The sequence below is a fragment of the Nasonia vitripennis genome, chromosome 2, assembly GCF_009193385.2.
Source record: "Nasonia vitripennis strain AsymCx chromosome 2, Nvit_psr_1.1, whole genome shotgun sequence".
Taxonomy (NCBI): Eukaryota; Metazoa; Arthropoda; class Insecta; order Hymenoptera; family Pteromalidae; genus Nasonia; species Nasonia vitripennis.
The window spans coordinates 17,816,840-17,831,411 of NC_045758.1; the positions used below are offsets into that span (position 1 = coordinate 17,816,840).

Genomic DNA, 14,572 nt, shown 5'->3' on the forward strand with positions numbered 1-14,572 from the left:
TCTATAAGGCAAAGTGCAAGATAGCTCGCAGACGGGCTTCACATGCATAAATAATCGTCTTGTTTTCAAATGCGCCGTGAAGTACCGCGACCGCGCCTCCGTCAAAGTCCGCAGAACCGGAGATAGTTATTCCGCGCCACGATGTGTCGAGGGGTCGGCGTTACACAGTATCACTGGCAAATGTGTGAACTCTCTCGTTCATTATTATTGGCGCAGCCGCACTTAAAGATAGCGTAAAAAGCATTTATCTTAAACACATGTACAATATCGTCTCGGTTGATAATAGACGCAGACGGAGAGAAAGTGACGCCGAGATTCTGAACTTTGACGATATAGTTTGGCTCAAGGCACATATAAGGAAAAGCAGTATCGTAACGGCGGAGGAAGTATGTACATATTTGGAGTGCTCGCAATCGCCACTGTTTTCATATTATACAATGGCTCGTTTTGAAAAATCACTCACGAGAGTCGTTGCTTTAGTGACCGCGGAAGCAACTCGTTTTGGAGCTGGCAATCGAAAGTTCGCCGTAGCTTGCTGCGCTTTGATATCGAAGAAGGAGCATGGGTATGGGCCAAATTTTATGTGTATAAAGATATTTTAACTGTTCTATTTGTATTTCATCATTATTATTCGTTTGTATTTTCTAAATCGTCAAGAAACTTTGGTTTTTAATGTATTTGCGAAAAATTTTACTTTTTGTTTTCCTTTTTTTCAATTGAAAAAAAGATCACGCACCAAATTAGCCGCAACATAAATGAGTTACATATTTAAACTCTATGAAGTTTATAATTGTTCCGCATGCATAATGCGCACCATATTTTGTTTACATGAAAGATTCGCGAACGTCGTCATAAGATGTTATTCATAACTTCTGATTTTAGCAATTTCCGATATTTATTAATAGACACTGGATGTTTTTTATCTTGCTTATTATGCTTGCTTAGCAAAAAATTAAATATCAGTGACGATTTTTGATAATCGTATCCTCTTACCATTGTACAGTATTATTATATTATTCGTTTGAAAGCTATGTTTTTTAACACACGCATAGTTCATCACAATGAAGTCACAGTAAAGAATAATATAAAAATAGCACGCTATAACTAAACATTGTACAATTTTTTAATAAACGATATTACGCGTTCTTTGTCAGTATTATTAGCATTTAAATTTTAATAAAATTACGGGTAAAGTCGCAAATCTTTCTGATTGGTTCTTAAATCGTTACTTCTAATTGCAGAATTAAAGAACCATTCTTTTACTTCCGCAGTTTCCGAAAAATCCGCGTACAAATTTCAACGTATAACGTACGACATCTAGCGGCACCCGCAGTTAGTCTTCCTGCACTCTTTATTGCTTTGCCAATTGTCGACACGAACGAGAGTAAAACAGAGTTATCAGCCCATTGTCTCCGTCTGTATTTACCTCCCAAAAAAGTATATGGCAGTGCCGCGCGGCTTATCTCTCTCGCGCACATGATCGCGTATTACTATAGTCGTTCTTCATGCGTCGCTGATAACAGAACCATCGTCGTCACAGAGAAAAGGGCCGCAGCTGCATAAGAAAAATGTCGACGAGCATCGAGGATCCGTATCTGCGTCATCTCTTCGATGCGGACCCGACGTTCAATGTCTACAACAAGAATGTCATCAACCTCTCGGTCGGTGCGCCCGGACCAGACCTGCTCCAGCAGTGCAGCAGTTTGCTAGCCAAGGCGACGAAGCACAGGCTGGTAATTACGAAATCTAACGCTGTTCCGTCTATTTTTTTTTTTCAAATTTTGTCGTTGATAGTTGCTTCAATGACTGCATGAAATTAAATTGATTTAGAATTTTCATCGATGTATACTTACTTTTTGTTTGTTAAAAAGATGATTTGTTTCATTTTCAATTCACTCAAAACGTTTCGTAGAAGGATAAATCTTAAGAGGAAAAAAGCTGGGAAATTGCGATAACAATATGAACAAACTCATAACATGTGATTACCAGATTGATTTTAAGAACGAGATAATCTTCACTTGATGCATGCATGCTTTTTCGTTTCTGAAGATACAAAAATGAAAAATATCTAATGGCTAAAAATTTAAAGGACTGAATAATTATCCACCCGATAATTATTAATGTCAGCGATTTTTATACAGTGTTTAAAAGTTAGGTTTCTATATACACCACATAAACGACGCACAAATTACAATAAAATTCTACGAAGTTCCAAGAACATCTGAAAATGAATGTGTAGAATTTGCCAATATTCAGCTAGATAATAATCTTATGATTGTCTAAACTATGTTTTATTCTTATTGTATGTTATCATTTATCGAAAAGCTATATTTAAAAATTTTGGATTCTAAATTTTATATTTGATTTATTCAAATTAAAGTTAAGTTTTTCTAATTTATCATTCGTTTTCCTTATAAACAACTAACAAAAACAATGCTTTTTCTGCCTTATATATAGGAAGAGGAAGAAAAAGAGGGCAAGTTTTATCTCTTCCAATACGGCATAACAGCGGGATTATGGGAATGTCGCGAAGAATTGGCGAAATTTTTAACTCGCCGCTATGGAGATCCCGTGCAGCGTGAAAATTTGATTTTGACTTGCGGCGCAACTCACGGGCTTCAGCTGATACTGACAAGTGTCATGGCACCAAACGGCGTTATTTTCGTCGACGAAGTTACCTATATGATTGCACTCGATGCTTTCAAACAGTTTCCAATGAAGAGAGTTGTTTCTGGTTCGTTTTTACCGAAATAGAATTAGTAGCATCAGTGGTTGCGATGTCATATTAAATTTCCATGTTTTTTAGTTCCGATGAAAGATGACGTAGTGGATTTGGACGCCTTTGAAAAAATAGTGAAGGAAGAGAAACGAAAGAGCTATACGATCGGCAATGACAAAATTTTCTGGGCGATGTACTACACAGTACCCACGTTCCACAATCCCACCGGGATGTCATTGTCACCTGGTAATGTTATTATAATTATTATGAATACGACGCTTACTTTTTTTCGAATACCTAAAATAACGATTTACTCTTATTTGTTATCGCAGAGATGTCCAGAAGGTTGGTAAAAATGGCACGCGAAAACTGGTTCGCCGTAGTCTGCGACGACGTCTACAATCTTTTGCATTACGAGGCTGAGTATCCACCGCACAGACTGTTCAATTACGACGATCCGAAGGATCCAGATTACTACGGTGGTAACGTCATCTCCAATGGCTCGTTTTCGAAAATTCTTTCACCAGCCATTCGTGTTGGCTGGATCGAGTGCGGGCCTCGAGTCGCTAATATTTTGAAAGACTCGTAAGCCATCAATGTTTTATTTGGATTTAAATTTATCTATTATAGGATATAATACGAATTCGCGATTAAATTATATAACTGTCCATATTTTTTAAGGGGCATTTTAAAAAGCGGTGGAGCCGTCAACCACTACGTGTCGGGTTTGATAGCGAGCATCTTACAACTCAAGCTAGAAGATGAATATTTGGATAACTTGATAAGAACTTACAGGGTAAACAAGTTATTTACTAACATTTCGGCTAAAAGTACGTTGATTTACAAAATGATGTGTGTTATTGTTATCAATACAGGAAAGAATGAAAGCTCTGTGTAATGTATTGGATAACCATTTGCCAAGTAATTGTTCCTACCGACATCCCGAAGGCGGTTATTTTGTTTGGATCAAACTACCAGAAGGTTCGATATTTCAAAAAAAATTTTGTCAACTCAGTGTTATAAATAGTTTTAAAAATTGTTACTTGTGCATTGCATAGACTTCGATGCGCTTCCATTTATGAAGTGGTGCCAAGTGGTTCACAAAGTAATGGCTATACCTGGAGCCAGATTCTCGAATCACGGAAAATCGAAAAACTACATAAGGGTCAGCATTTCTTTTCACAGTGCAGAGACCATTGCAGAAGCGACCAAAGTACTGTGCAACGCCATTACTGAATATACGCGGACGAAACTCCTACAGAGCAAAATTCAAACAAAATTGTGAAAATATAAGTATTATGTAAATATATATTAATGATTATTGTTATATCAACAAATTGTTATACGCAATATTTGCTAATGAAAAGTTTATACATAAAAACTTTTTGCTATAGTTTCTTTTGAATAAAGATGTTCAAGTATTGATTTACTATAACTGTAAAAAAAATGTTAATTATATTTTGTACTTGCCAATAGAGAAATTTCGTTTAGTTGTATTGGTGTGCTTTTATCAGCTGAGATCTGATAAGTAAAAAAATTACTAAGAAGAGTAAAAAAAATTTTACACTACTTTAGTAGTTAGAAAATATATATTGAAAAATTAACTATAAATCAAGGTTGCTCCGAATAAATTCATAAATACAAATATTAACAAATGATGTACCTGTATAAAGTTTTTACAAAATCTCATGTCAATTACTATAAGGCACTGATGAAGTTTTAGTCCATTGATCCTAACAATTCATTCTGTTTGGTTTCTAAAACTATTTCAGCTTCTTTAACGTACTTATCAGAAAGTGCCTCCACTTGACTCTGCACACGTCGAATAGAATCTTCGGATACATCTTTTCTTTTTTTCAAATTCTTTATTGCCTTGCTTCTAATATCTTTAATTTCATCTCTATATCTAATATAGATTGCTTTGGCATTTTTGGAAAGATTTTCTCTGTGCTCCTTGGTTACCCTGACAAACATAAAAGTAATAAATGAAAAAAATTCCAATAGTAGTCAAGTAGATTATAATAATGTCATAAGTCATATTATAATTGGATAGATAGTAGAATTTGAGAATTTACTTAGGAATGGGTAAGTAAAGGGTTGTTCCCTCTTGCTGCGGGTTTATGTTGAGGCCACTTTTCTGTATAGCTTTAAGAATATGAGGTATTGCCGTAGGAAAAGATGATACATTGAGTATTATTAATTTTGGTTTTCTTGCAATTTGTGCAAGTTCTTGTATCTGGTATTCCTTGTCATCCACCTTTACTGGAATCTGTTCCAAAGAACCAGTTGTAGAACGAAGAGTGAGATTTTTTATAAAATCAGCTTTCATATTTTCTATAGCTTGACTCATTTGACTAGTTAGATCATCTACATCCAAGAGTTCGCCTAACTCACGTAGGTCAAGTTTTGATGCTTTTGGTTTTCTTTTCTCCTTACCACCTCCTCGATCTTTGCTTTTGGCACAAGTTATTGTTGATGCAGAAATGCTTCTTGATAGCAAAATTTTTTCAACAAAATCGTCTTTCTGCATGAACAAGTTATGATATTTAAAACGTATAGTACATGTTTTGACATAATCACTTGGTATCCAACTACTGTAGCAGTGACGAGAAGCTTGGATAGTTGATGGCAGTTCAAAAGGCTTACATCTACTCAAACTAACTATACGAAAAAGTTCTTTTAAGTTTCTCATTTTCACTTTTTATTTCATAAATAACAAGAAATAACAAAAAATTATGTAGAATGTTTTGAGGTTAGTTCAGAGTTAACAAATGATCGTAAGAGTACATTCAATGTAAACTAATTTATTTATATATTCAGTTATGCTAAAATATTACGACTATCATTTTTATGGCTTATTTACATTTTTTCACAGAAAAATTTAAATTGTTAAAAATACAAATAATCTGTATATACAGAATGTCAGCCGAATAGAACACTTTTCTACCAACAGAGATAAGTAAAAACAAGCAACGTGCAGAGCTCAGCCGGTTCACGTATACCTACCTACTTAATTATTGTTGTTATTCATTTATGTCGTCGCAAACGTCGTGCAAATGTATTTCGTGTTTTGCAGTAAATGATGTAATGTGATTCCCCTGTAGAGATCACGATATCGTTTTTTTAAATAAGTTCTTCATCAATACTTATCGCATTTATGAGGATTGTAAGGTAAAAATGTGAAAATTTTGAGGTTTGAATCTTATCATAGGAGGTTCTTGCGCATTTTAACTTATCTATATTTACTATATTTATTGTAAAATACATTGATAATCATATATTACCTTCAATAACAAGATTTCTAACTTACTACAGAGTTTTTGAATTATTAAAAATTAGTTATCATTTGATGCTTGAGTAAAATATTTTTAATAAAAATAATTATATTATTTTTCTAGTTTTATTTCGATTAAATTAGGAACTACTCGTGTTAAAATCTGTTGGAAATTATCTTCGTGTGCTTTATTGCATGGCTATTTCTGCAAACCTAAAAACAAAAATAAAAACTAACCTTTATACTGTTTTGTTTTTCAACATATTTGACCACTGCTACTATAATCAAACTTATGCTACAATTGAATATGTTTTATTTGCAGTTTATATTGGAAAAAAATAAAAAATTTTTAAATAAATACTACAAGCCAACAAGCAAGATGAATAAGAAGACACCAGTTTCAATATTACAAGAGATGATGGTGAAACAGGGTACTTCACCAAATTATGAACTTATTCATAACGGTGGTGGAAGCCATCAAAATATTTTTACATATCAAGTTACGTGTGGTGGGTTCTCAGCGTCAGGTACCGGTAGATGTAAAAAGGATGCTAAACACGAAGCAGCTACAGCGATGCTTGAAACAATTGCAAAGCATAGTGCATTACCTCAGCTTCCCGCAACTCCGTGTGAATCACCAGTCAGAACACCACTGCCAATGACGTTGCCTGTTGCTCCAAAATCACCAGCTAACGTTCCATTTCGCAACACTATTGGTGAATTACAGGTATATTGCCAGCATTTGCTATTATTTAATAAATCATCTATAAATATTAAATATGATTTGTCTTATACAATGAATATGTATTAAAATAATGTTAAATTGTTTTTCATTTAATTAAATTTGTTAATGTTTTTCATAAAGGAATTGTGCTCTACAAATAACTTAGATGATCCACAATACAAAGAAATAAGTGATGTAGGACCGCCACATGCTCGTATCTTCACTGTACAATGTTTAGTCTCAACATTTGTAGAAGAAGGAATTGCTAAAACCAAGAAACAGGCAAAGCATGAAGCTGCGCGTAAAATGTTAGAAAGGATATCAGATATTGTTCCCGATGATCCAAATGCAATAGATTCTACTGATGATGAAAATCAGAAAAGGGAACAAATGGCGAGCAAAATTGCCATTGCTAGGTATCCTTTTTTGAGTATGGTTCATAGTGAAACTGGAAAATCTAAAATTAACTGGGGTCTTAAGGTAGTCAATTTTCATCAAAGACTCAAAAATTATTTTGAGGATGATAAACGAAATAATGTGCTTGAAAAGTTAGATGCATTATCAGATTTAGCAAAGCAATGTCAAAACGATATGAGTAAAGACAACTTTTTAAAACTAAAACAAGAATTCGAAAGTATGTTAGATTCAATAGATATTCAATATTTACACAATGTATTCAAATGTATTGAATCCAAACCACTATATATATTAGGTATACAGCTGAACACAGCTCCAGATATTCATGAGATCGGTTATGGTGACACTGAGACGCAAGCCGAAGTAAGCGCTTTAGAAAAAATTATTCAAACTATGAAATTTTTTTTGCAGTAAATTATACAACGCTACACGTAATGTAAATATAATACAATAATCTGTTATTAATTAAGAAATATAATAGTTTATATTTTAAAAAAACTTTCTAATTATAACAGGAAAAAATATGATTTTTTACATATCATAAGTCGTTTACAAATTAATTTTAAAACTCTTGGTTAGTTCTTATACATTTACAATCCAAGAAAAATTTTATTTTTACTTATAGTGTTGTACTTTAGAAGTTTTTGATGTATTTTGCAAACGAAAATGCGCGAATTATTATATAAATAGATTTTAAATAATTTAAAACTTTTTTACATTGAAAAAAGAGGTGTTACATAATTTTTAAATGAATTGTGATATTAATAATAATAATATTAATATGGATATAATATAATATTTTATAAAAATATTATTACAAATATGTTATTATTTATGTTTTAGTTCTGTACATTTAATGATTCAAACTAAGAAAAGTTGAACACATATATCTCTGTAATTTTCATAAAAAATTTATAATAATTTATTTCTATAAATAAGTTTCAAACTTAAAAAATGAATTATTTTTTATATACAAGAACGGTATAACAATTAGATAGAACTATTTAATATCGCATAACAAAGCTACTCCGCGTAGTGTCCAATGCCTTGGATTGTGATCTGTTTCAAAATCAATAGAACCAACATATTTTTGATCCGTACGTTGCGGTTTTCTGTAAATTGGACACTCGTATAGTTTCGGATCTTTTCCCGCAGTCGTATTGATGGCGTATATGTAAATTACTGGCATCTGCTCATACAGTACTTTTGGTTTACTCTCAACGAGTTTGCCAGTCTTACGATCTAGCGAGGCACCCTCTAAAAATAATCCATGTACATAAACGCCTTCTTGCGGCTGTTCCTTTATATCTTCTTTATTATACCGCGTTATTAAATTTTGTAAGACCACGGAGTCCAAGGCCCAACCTTTGTGCGCTCTGGTCACTTCCTAAAAAATTAAATCAAAATTATTTTCTTTCTTCACTCCTATAAAAATATGTATTTCTTTTGTTGATTTTTGTTATGTTTTTTTTTATTATTACAAAATTTTAAATCAAATCTAACCCAGGTATGATCGATTATCTCATGTTATTATAACATAATATTGTACATCTTTTTCACTAATGAAAGGATAGTATACACATTGTAAATTGATGATTGTTACACGAATAAAATTTATAAAGATATATAAGTAGCGCATACTTGTCTCATTGCCGTCAAAAATCCTTGGGGGTTGAAGAAACCTGTCATCCAAAATACGTTTGGTCGACCGTTGTTGCACCATGTTCTGAACTGCGCGTCTCTTTCCAGAAGTTCGGTGAACCAGAAGCCAAGCGTCGCCGATTCCCATGATATTCTCAACCACTTGTCCGGCAACCGGGCGTCGTACATCGCATCCAGTGACTCTCGTAGATTCTGACTCATTATAATCGTCCCGTCTATCGCTAACTTTAGGTTCGTCAAAGTGGTTCGTACTTCTTTTATGACTCTTGTCATTCTGAAGACAAAAACAGCTTCAGTTTACCATTTTCTCTTTCAGTGTACAATAATTCAAAATACTTTGATATACTTATATGTACCTATCAATTTCTTGTCGCAGGAAAATATTCATCGGGAGCAGCGGTCCCATCCTCTGCAAGGCCTCCTTTACCTCGAACGAATTGTACTCTTTGGGTAATTTGGCCAGCATGTCCTCGGCCAACTTGTAAACCACGCTTTCTCTGGTCTCGCCGCCTTGGGATCCACCTTCCTTCGGCTGCACGCTGAGAATCGTGTCCAAAATCCCCTTGGCCGTGTTGATTTGATAGGTGATGTCCGCATTCGAGTGTAATCCGAAAACTTCGGGCGTGTCGTTCTCGGGCAAACTGTTTATGTAGTCAAGATAGCCGACTAGATTTCGCGTCTGCGGAACTCTGTAGCCCTTGTAGAACTCGAAACCTGCCCGTAGAAGAACATCGCAGAACCAGACGTGAGTAAATGTGGTCAGTAAACGCTTATCGAAATCGTCGGTGACTCGGCCTCCGTATTGCACCTGTTGGATTTGACGTTAAGTTTTTTCATTTTTTTTTAATCTTCAAGAAAATTATCTAAGGAAGCTACTATGAAGAAACATTTTGGCTCACCTCACCAAGCATGTAACAAACTGTTGGCCAAGAGACTCCTTTTTTAGGATCCATATCATCTAAGTGATTTTGAATAAACTGCACGGAAGCCGCAAAGTCAGCCTGATTAAACTCATAAGGTATGTTCCATCCGAGGGGACCAAATTTGCGACGTTCCTGAACGACTGTGTGCAGAAAAGCTACAGCGTATAGCAGCGGGGGCCACTGAGACTGCGTGCTATAGTCTAACGTGTCCTGGGTCACGCCTTGATACGTTCGTTTTAAACTAGCTCGGATTCCTTGCGGAGGCTCGTTTGTGAACTTGATGGCCATCTAAGAAAAGCCAGTTGAAAATTTGTTTTTCGGTGGTTAGCAGTCGAGAGATAATGATTGCGTTTTAAGTTGTATTAATATTATTATTTTTCACGCACCTGAAGTAAACCAATAGGAAATTGCGGATGAACTTCCGTAGTCATCCAGAGTCTAAATGACTCGTGAATTTGATCCGTTTCTACTAGGGCATCCATGGCTTCTGTGCAGAATGGTAGTGATAAATGAATATTCTGCAACAAAACCCATCCCCCGGACACCATGGAGTCGTTTATCATTCTTCTTGCATGAAATTCTTGGCCTTGTCCCATAGAGACGGATCTCAGTTCTAAAATGATAAATTGGTCACTCGATATAATATTGAAAATCCTGTACTTAATATAGTGAATAAATTAAAATGTGTATTACGTGTTGCTTTTTGTTTAGCCAACGCTGTGATGAGTGGACTCGGGTCAGAACCGATCGATAGTATACATATTAGCGGCGTTCTCGGCTCTGACTCCGCCCAGGTAGCTTCGAGGTCTAAAATTTTCGCTTCGCCGTACTCTTTTCCCAACGATTCTATTATATATTTCTTTGCCTGCGAGAGTGTACGATCAGGGCTCCAAGACCTGATCAGTAACAGTTTTCGAAATACGTCCAAACTCTTTTGATAACCACATGGTAGGTCTTCTTCTTCCGGCTTCTCTTTCTCATACCAAACGCGCCACTCCCGTTCACTGAAGAACGTAAAGCTTTATGAAAATATTGTCATTGTAAAAACAAACAATTAACTATTTTTGCAGTGTCTTACCTGAATTCAATTTTGGTGAGTACTTCGGAAAAAACTTCAAGTTTACTGATCTCCACGAGATTGAGCCAAGTGATGTCCAAAATCCATCGAAAAGGTTTGGGAGCAACGGCATTTAAATCAAGTGACGCGCCACCTTTGATGAATGCCATAAACTCGGCGTGCGAAATCAGACCTCGATGGCAATCGATTTTCATCGCAAGCATGAGCGTGAATAACGATTTATGTCTTTCGTAAAGACTTCGAAGAGTGAAACTCCAAACTTCGTACGTCAAATGTCTCAGAATGATGTTGATCCTTTCGCTGGTTACATTGCTCTTCTCTGATTTTGTAATCGAATTGTCAAATATGGTAAGGAACTGTTTCAAAGAATTCTGGTACATAGCGTTAACGTTACTCATTTCGACTATCAAAAAGTACAATATTGATCCGCGTGCAGCGACTGCACGGAACTCTTCTCTTGCCACAGTGATCTTTTTTTCAGTTAAGGCGGCAACTTGAAGTTTCTCTTTCACCGACTCGGCCGTCGATTTTGTTTCTCGCAGAACTCCTACAATAGTCGATAAAATTGTTTTAAAAAATGTACACAATTTTATTTTAAACGCAATAAAGCCATATTAGTAGTACTATAAAATAAAAAAATGAACAAACTTATCAAAGCTTCATCGTCGACTAAGGAGCCTTTAGAAGAAGTTAACCGATGCAGCAAAGTACTTTCAAGTTCTTTCATCGATCTTTGGTTGGTCATGACTGACTCAAACAGAGCCACTCTTTCGGCTTCTAGATCTGCCTTTTCCATCAGAATCACACGACCCAGCAACTGATCTTCTAACCCTTGCATTGTCACGGTAAAGTCAATGATCGATGTTTTAGCGGAAATTTCCGGACTGTACGCAGGATTCGGCAACTTCGTCGTGATGTATAACATGAATCCTGGCATCACGTCACATTCTTTGTCGCCAACGATTACTTTCTCGATGGAACCTGATTTGATGAAGTTCTTTTCAAGCACATTGTCGATTACTGGGTCAAGTTCTTCGGCTACATCTTCGATGAGTAACGGGCGGCCTACGAGCAAAAGTAATTAGATATGTCTGGCCATGCGCGCATGCAACTACTACTTAATCATGCATATACTTTATTTTCATAAGTGGATATTGTTACCCAAAGATAGGCTGTCTTCCAAATGAGTTCTAAAATATTTATGATTCAGAGATGTAATTTGCAGCTCATTCGACATTTCCTTGTTTTTGATCCACATTTTTCCTTGATTTTGCGGGTCCACGAGAAGTGGATAAGATGAAGATTTTGTAACAATAAGAGCGTTCTGGACCGAAAGCTCATCATTCGGCAACCCTTGTAAGGTCCATTCCGACACAGTTGCGGAATCGACCAACATGTTCGTAATATTCAAATCTTGAGTGAATGGAATTTCCCTCGTCATCAGAATGTTCATCCAGGCTGTTATCAAACCGGCTCGAAATTGTTGATTGTAAGGTCCACAGTAAGAGAGAAAGCCGGTGGCGAGTAGTACGTCACCAACAAGGCGACCGAGTTGAACTTTGAAATCTTTGCTTTGCTCAGTCCAGCGTATTTTCTCACCGCCCAAGCCGTTTATCAAAGCGGTGGCAGCTGTCATTTTTCTGAGACAGACATTTGCGTCATCCGTTAGTCGCTGTTTCTCTGCCACAGCTGCGTCGTATTGTGCTGAAATTGTCAAAATTGTTTATTAAAGAAATGGTTGCTCTTTTTATTTATTTAGTACAACCACAGGTATACTATGCAATATTTTTTTACCTTTTACAGCTTGCAGCGCCATTTCTCTTTCCGAAAGTTCTCGCTCCGCGTCCGCGAGATCTTCCATGGCAACTTTCAATCTAGCTTCTTGCATCGTCAAATTCGCCTTCAGAGGTAAAACTTCTTTATTTACGGAGTGAAAGAAAGCCATGGCTTTGGTCCAAGATAAAAGCCCAGCCACGTCACCACAGACCCTTCTTGCTGTCTCCATGTTATAATCTTCCATTTTAAAGTAGGGCTGCAATAGTTCTACCATTTCGTTGTTTATAATATCTTTCGGATAATTTTGTAGTTGTAAAAGAAAAGTTGTGCTGGCCATCATTTTCAACGATTCGGCCCAAGATGGTTTAGGACAAGGCGTTGTAGTATCAGGTACAACAGGACCTAGAATTCACTCTCGTTTAATAAATAATCATATGTTGTCACGAACATGTATAAGTTTCTGCATTAGTTACCTAGTCTTCTTTGGAATAAAATAAGTACGCAGTCCATGATTCTCATAATCAGATGCGGTGGTCTGCCAAGTTTTCTTACAGTCGCAATATGAGCCGGTTTTATAGTATTGAGTGCTGCTTCGGCTTCTTCAAGAGCTGGTTTCGCCGCCTCCAGTTTCTCTTCAGCTAATGCCTTTTCTTCTGCAATACACGCGACCAATTGCTCGGCCTTCTCCTTCACCTTTTGCACCTGGTTTTTGAATGTCTCTGCTTGCATTGCTCGTTCTGTCACTTCTACCAACACCGTTTCTGCAGTTTGCGAAGCCTGCACCAAGTCTTTTTCCATTTCGGCAAGATCTCTTTTAAGTATTTCCACAGATATTGAAGCCTCTTCTAATTTGGCCAGACCAGTATCCATTCTGCGAGCTCCCTCTCCAAGCTCGTGCTGTTTCATCCTGTAAATGTTCTTGTAGCCTCCGATGAAGTTTAGATAGGATTTGGGCGTAACGTGAGTTGCTCGCCGGAAACGCTGGAAATATTCCACGGATTTTTCGGAGACAATGTCTTGAATAGAACCAAGCGCGTTAACGAGTTGAAGCTTTACTTCTGAACTGCAAGCTATTTCGAAATCATGCAAGAAGTGTTGAGCTACCAAAACTAAAGCATCTCTTGGCCACGGTTGGAACCTAAAAAGTTACAAGTAAGTACATCATTGATATAGTATCGTTTAAACATTTTATTCATCTCAATTTTAATGACAAACCAGTCGATAGTGCAGCCAGAAATCAGTGCTGGAAATCGTTGAGCACGGTTTCTGAATTTCTCTCCGACAGGCGAAAAGCAAAAGACAACGTGCAAATTTTGGCACGTCCTCTGCAAAAAATGCTCCATCACTATTTCATTATTTAGACTTTTCTTGGGATTTTCTCGCTTCAGCACAGGAGTCAGTTCAGAAATTATTTCCGCTTGCTCGTCTCTTGTAAAGAGATTACTTATAACCCCAGAGCTCAAAATGTTATTTAGATATTCGAGAAATCCTTCCTCTTTGATGTCCAAATCTGTAAAGATGAATGTTGTACCTTTGCCTTGACCTCCACATGTTCTGTATAAAAATTTAAGATCCTCTAAAAAGTTTGCGACGTTGTACGATCTTGTAAGTGTGATTTGAAACGTTTTATAGCCAGCAATAAATGAAGAGAGCTTTGTCAAGCTCTGCTTTCCTGAGCCTCCAACTCCTACGAGCATGACGTTGCCTCTGGGATGTCTAATAACTCGAGAGATCTTCACGAGATGAAGCATTGCATCGGGAAAAAACACGAGATCCATACCAGCTCCTCGTTGCATTTCATTGAACTGCGCTAAAAACATTTCCAAACGATCACGAAGAATTTGATGGTCGAAAACTGGCTCGTAAACTTTTGGAAGCTCCATATCGGCATCCTCGCCTTCTTCTCCCGTTGGTTCTGGAGCATCCCTAAAAATTAAAATATGTTGATCACTTAATAACGCGAATCTCAAAGCATTGTAAACACATATTGATAAGCTGT

General features: G+C 36.4%; 4 protein-coding genes across 8 annotated transcripts in view; 2 read left to right on the top strand and 2 right to left on the bottom strand.

The window, feature by feature from the left end:
* LOC100119008 (2-aminoadipate transaminase) lies at positions 1 to 4,364 on the top strand. 3 transcript variants are annotated; one of them, XM_008215832.4, is made up of 9 exons: positions 9 to 386; positions 481 to 565; positions 1,541 to 1,733; positions 2,458 to 2,734; positions 2,807 to 2,965; positions 3,052 to 3,304; positions 3,401 to 3,515; positions 3,595 to 3,700; positions 3,778 to 4,364. In XM_008215832.4, coding segments are annotated over exons 1-9 (1,416 nt in total). In that variant the 5' UTR covers positions 9 to 385; the 3' UTR covers positions 4,005 to 4,364. The 3 variants fall into 3 exon arrangements, with proteins under 3 accessions (XP_008214055.1, XP_008214054.1, XP_016844671.1); XM_008215833.4 differs by having other exon boundaries at positions 1 to 565; XM_016989182.3 differs by having other exon boundaries at positions 9 to 565; positions 1,524 to 1,733.
* LOC100119042 (ribosome-recycling factor, mitochondrial) lies at positions 4,290 to 5,830 on the bottom strand. 2 transcript variants are annotated; one of them, XM_032596664.1, is made up of 3 exons: positions 5,726 to 5,830; positions 4,795 to 5,243; positions 4,290 to 4,682 (listed from the first exon to the last, which is right to left on the bottom strand). In XM_032596664.1, the coding sequence occupies exons 2-3, from the start codon at positions 5,067 to 5,069 to the stop codon at positions 4,439 to 4,441; spliced, it is 519 nt and encodes a 172-aa protein (XP_032452555.1). In that variant the 5' UTR covers positions 5,070 to 5,243; positions 5,726 to 5,830; the 3' UTR covers positions 4,290 to 4,438. The 2 variants fall into 2 exon arrangements, with proteins under 2 accessions (XP_032452555.1, XP_001602891.2); XM_001602841.6 differs by having other exon boundaries at positions 4,795 to 5,793.
* LOC103317535 (RISC-loading complex subunit TARBP2) lies at positions 5,674 to 8,767 on the top strand. 2 transcript variants are annotated; one of them, XM_008215828.4, is made up of 4 exons: positions 5,728 to 5,890; positions 6,316 to 6,720; positions 6,859 to 7,351; positions 7,430 to 8,761. In XM_008215828.4, the coding sequence occupies exons 2-4, from the start codon at positions 6,373 to 6,375 to the stop codon at positions 7,546 to 7,548; spliced, it is 960 nt and encodes a 319-aa protein (XP_008214050.1). In that variant the 5' UTR covers positions 5,728 to 5,890; positions 6,316 to 6,372; the 3' UTR covers positions 7,549 to 8,761. The 2 variants fall into 2 exon arrangements, with proteins under 2 accessions (XP_008214047.1, XP_008214050.1); XM_008215825.4 differs by having other exon boundaries at positions 5,674 to 5,890; positions 6,859 to 8,767.
* The window catches only part of LOC100119110 (dynein heavy chain 5, axonemal), a 21,544-nt gene continuing 14,958 nt past the window's right edge, over positions 7,987 to 14,572 (bottom strand). Inside the window, exons 30-41 of the mRNA XM_031923776.1 lie at positions 13,789 to 14,499; positions 13,047 to 13,711; positions 12,592 to 12,975; positions 11,959 to 12,501; positions 11,446 to 11,862; positions 10,798 to 11,344; positions 10,413 to 10,723; positions 10,106 to 10,332; positions 9,696 to 10,007; positions 9,153 to 9,604; positions 8,776 to 9,070; positions 7,987 to 8,521 (exon numbers count right to left, since the gene is read on the bottom strand). Coding sequence (XP_031779636.1) covers positions 8,135 to 8,521; positions 8,776 to 9,070; positions 9,153 to 9,604; positions 9,696 to 10,007; positions 10,106 to 10,332; positions 10,413 to 10,723; positions 10,798 to 11,344; positions 11,446 to 11,862; positions 11,959 to 12,501; positions 12,592 to 12,975; positions 13,047 to 13,711; positions 13,789 to 14,499 — 5,251 coding nt within the window. The 3' untranslated portion in view covers positions 7,987 to 8,134. The remainder of the gene's footprint in view (positions 8,522 to 8,775; positions 9,071 to 9,152; positions 9,605 to 9,695; positions 10,008 to 10,105; positions 10,333 to 10,412; positions 10,724 to 10,797; positions 11,345 to 11,445; positions 11,863 to 11,958; positions 12,502 to 12,591; positions 12,976 to 13,046; positions 13,712 to 13,788; positions 14,500 to 14,572) is intronic.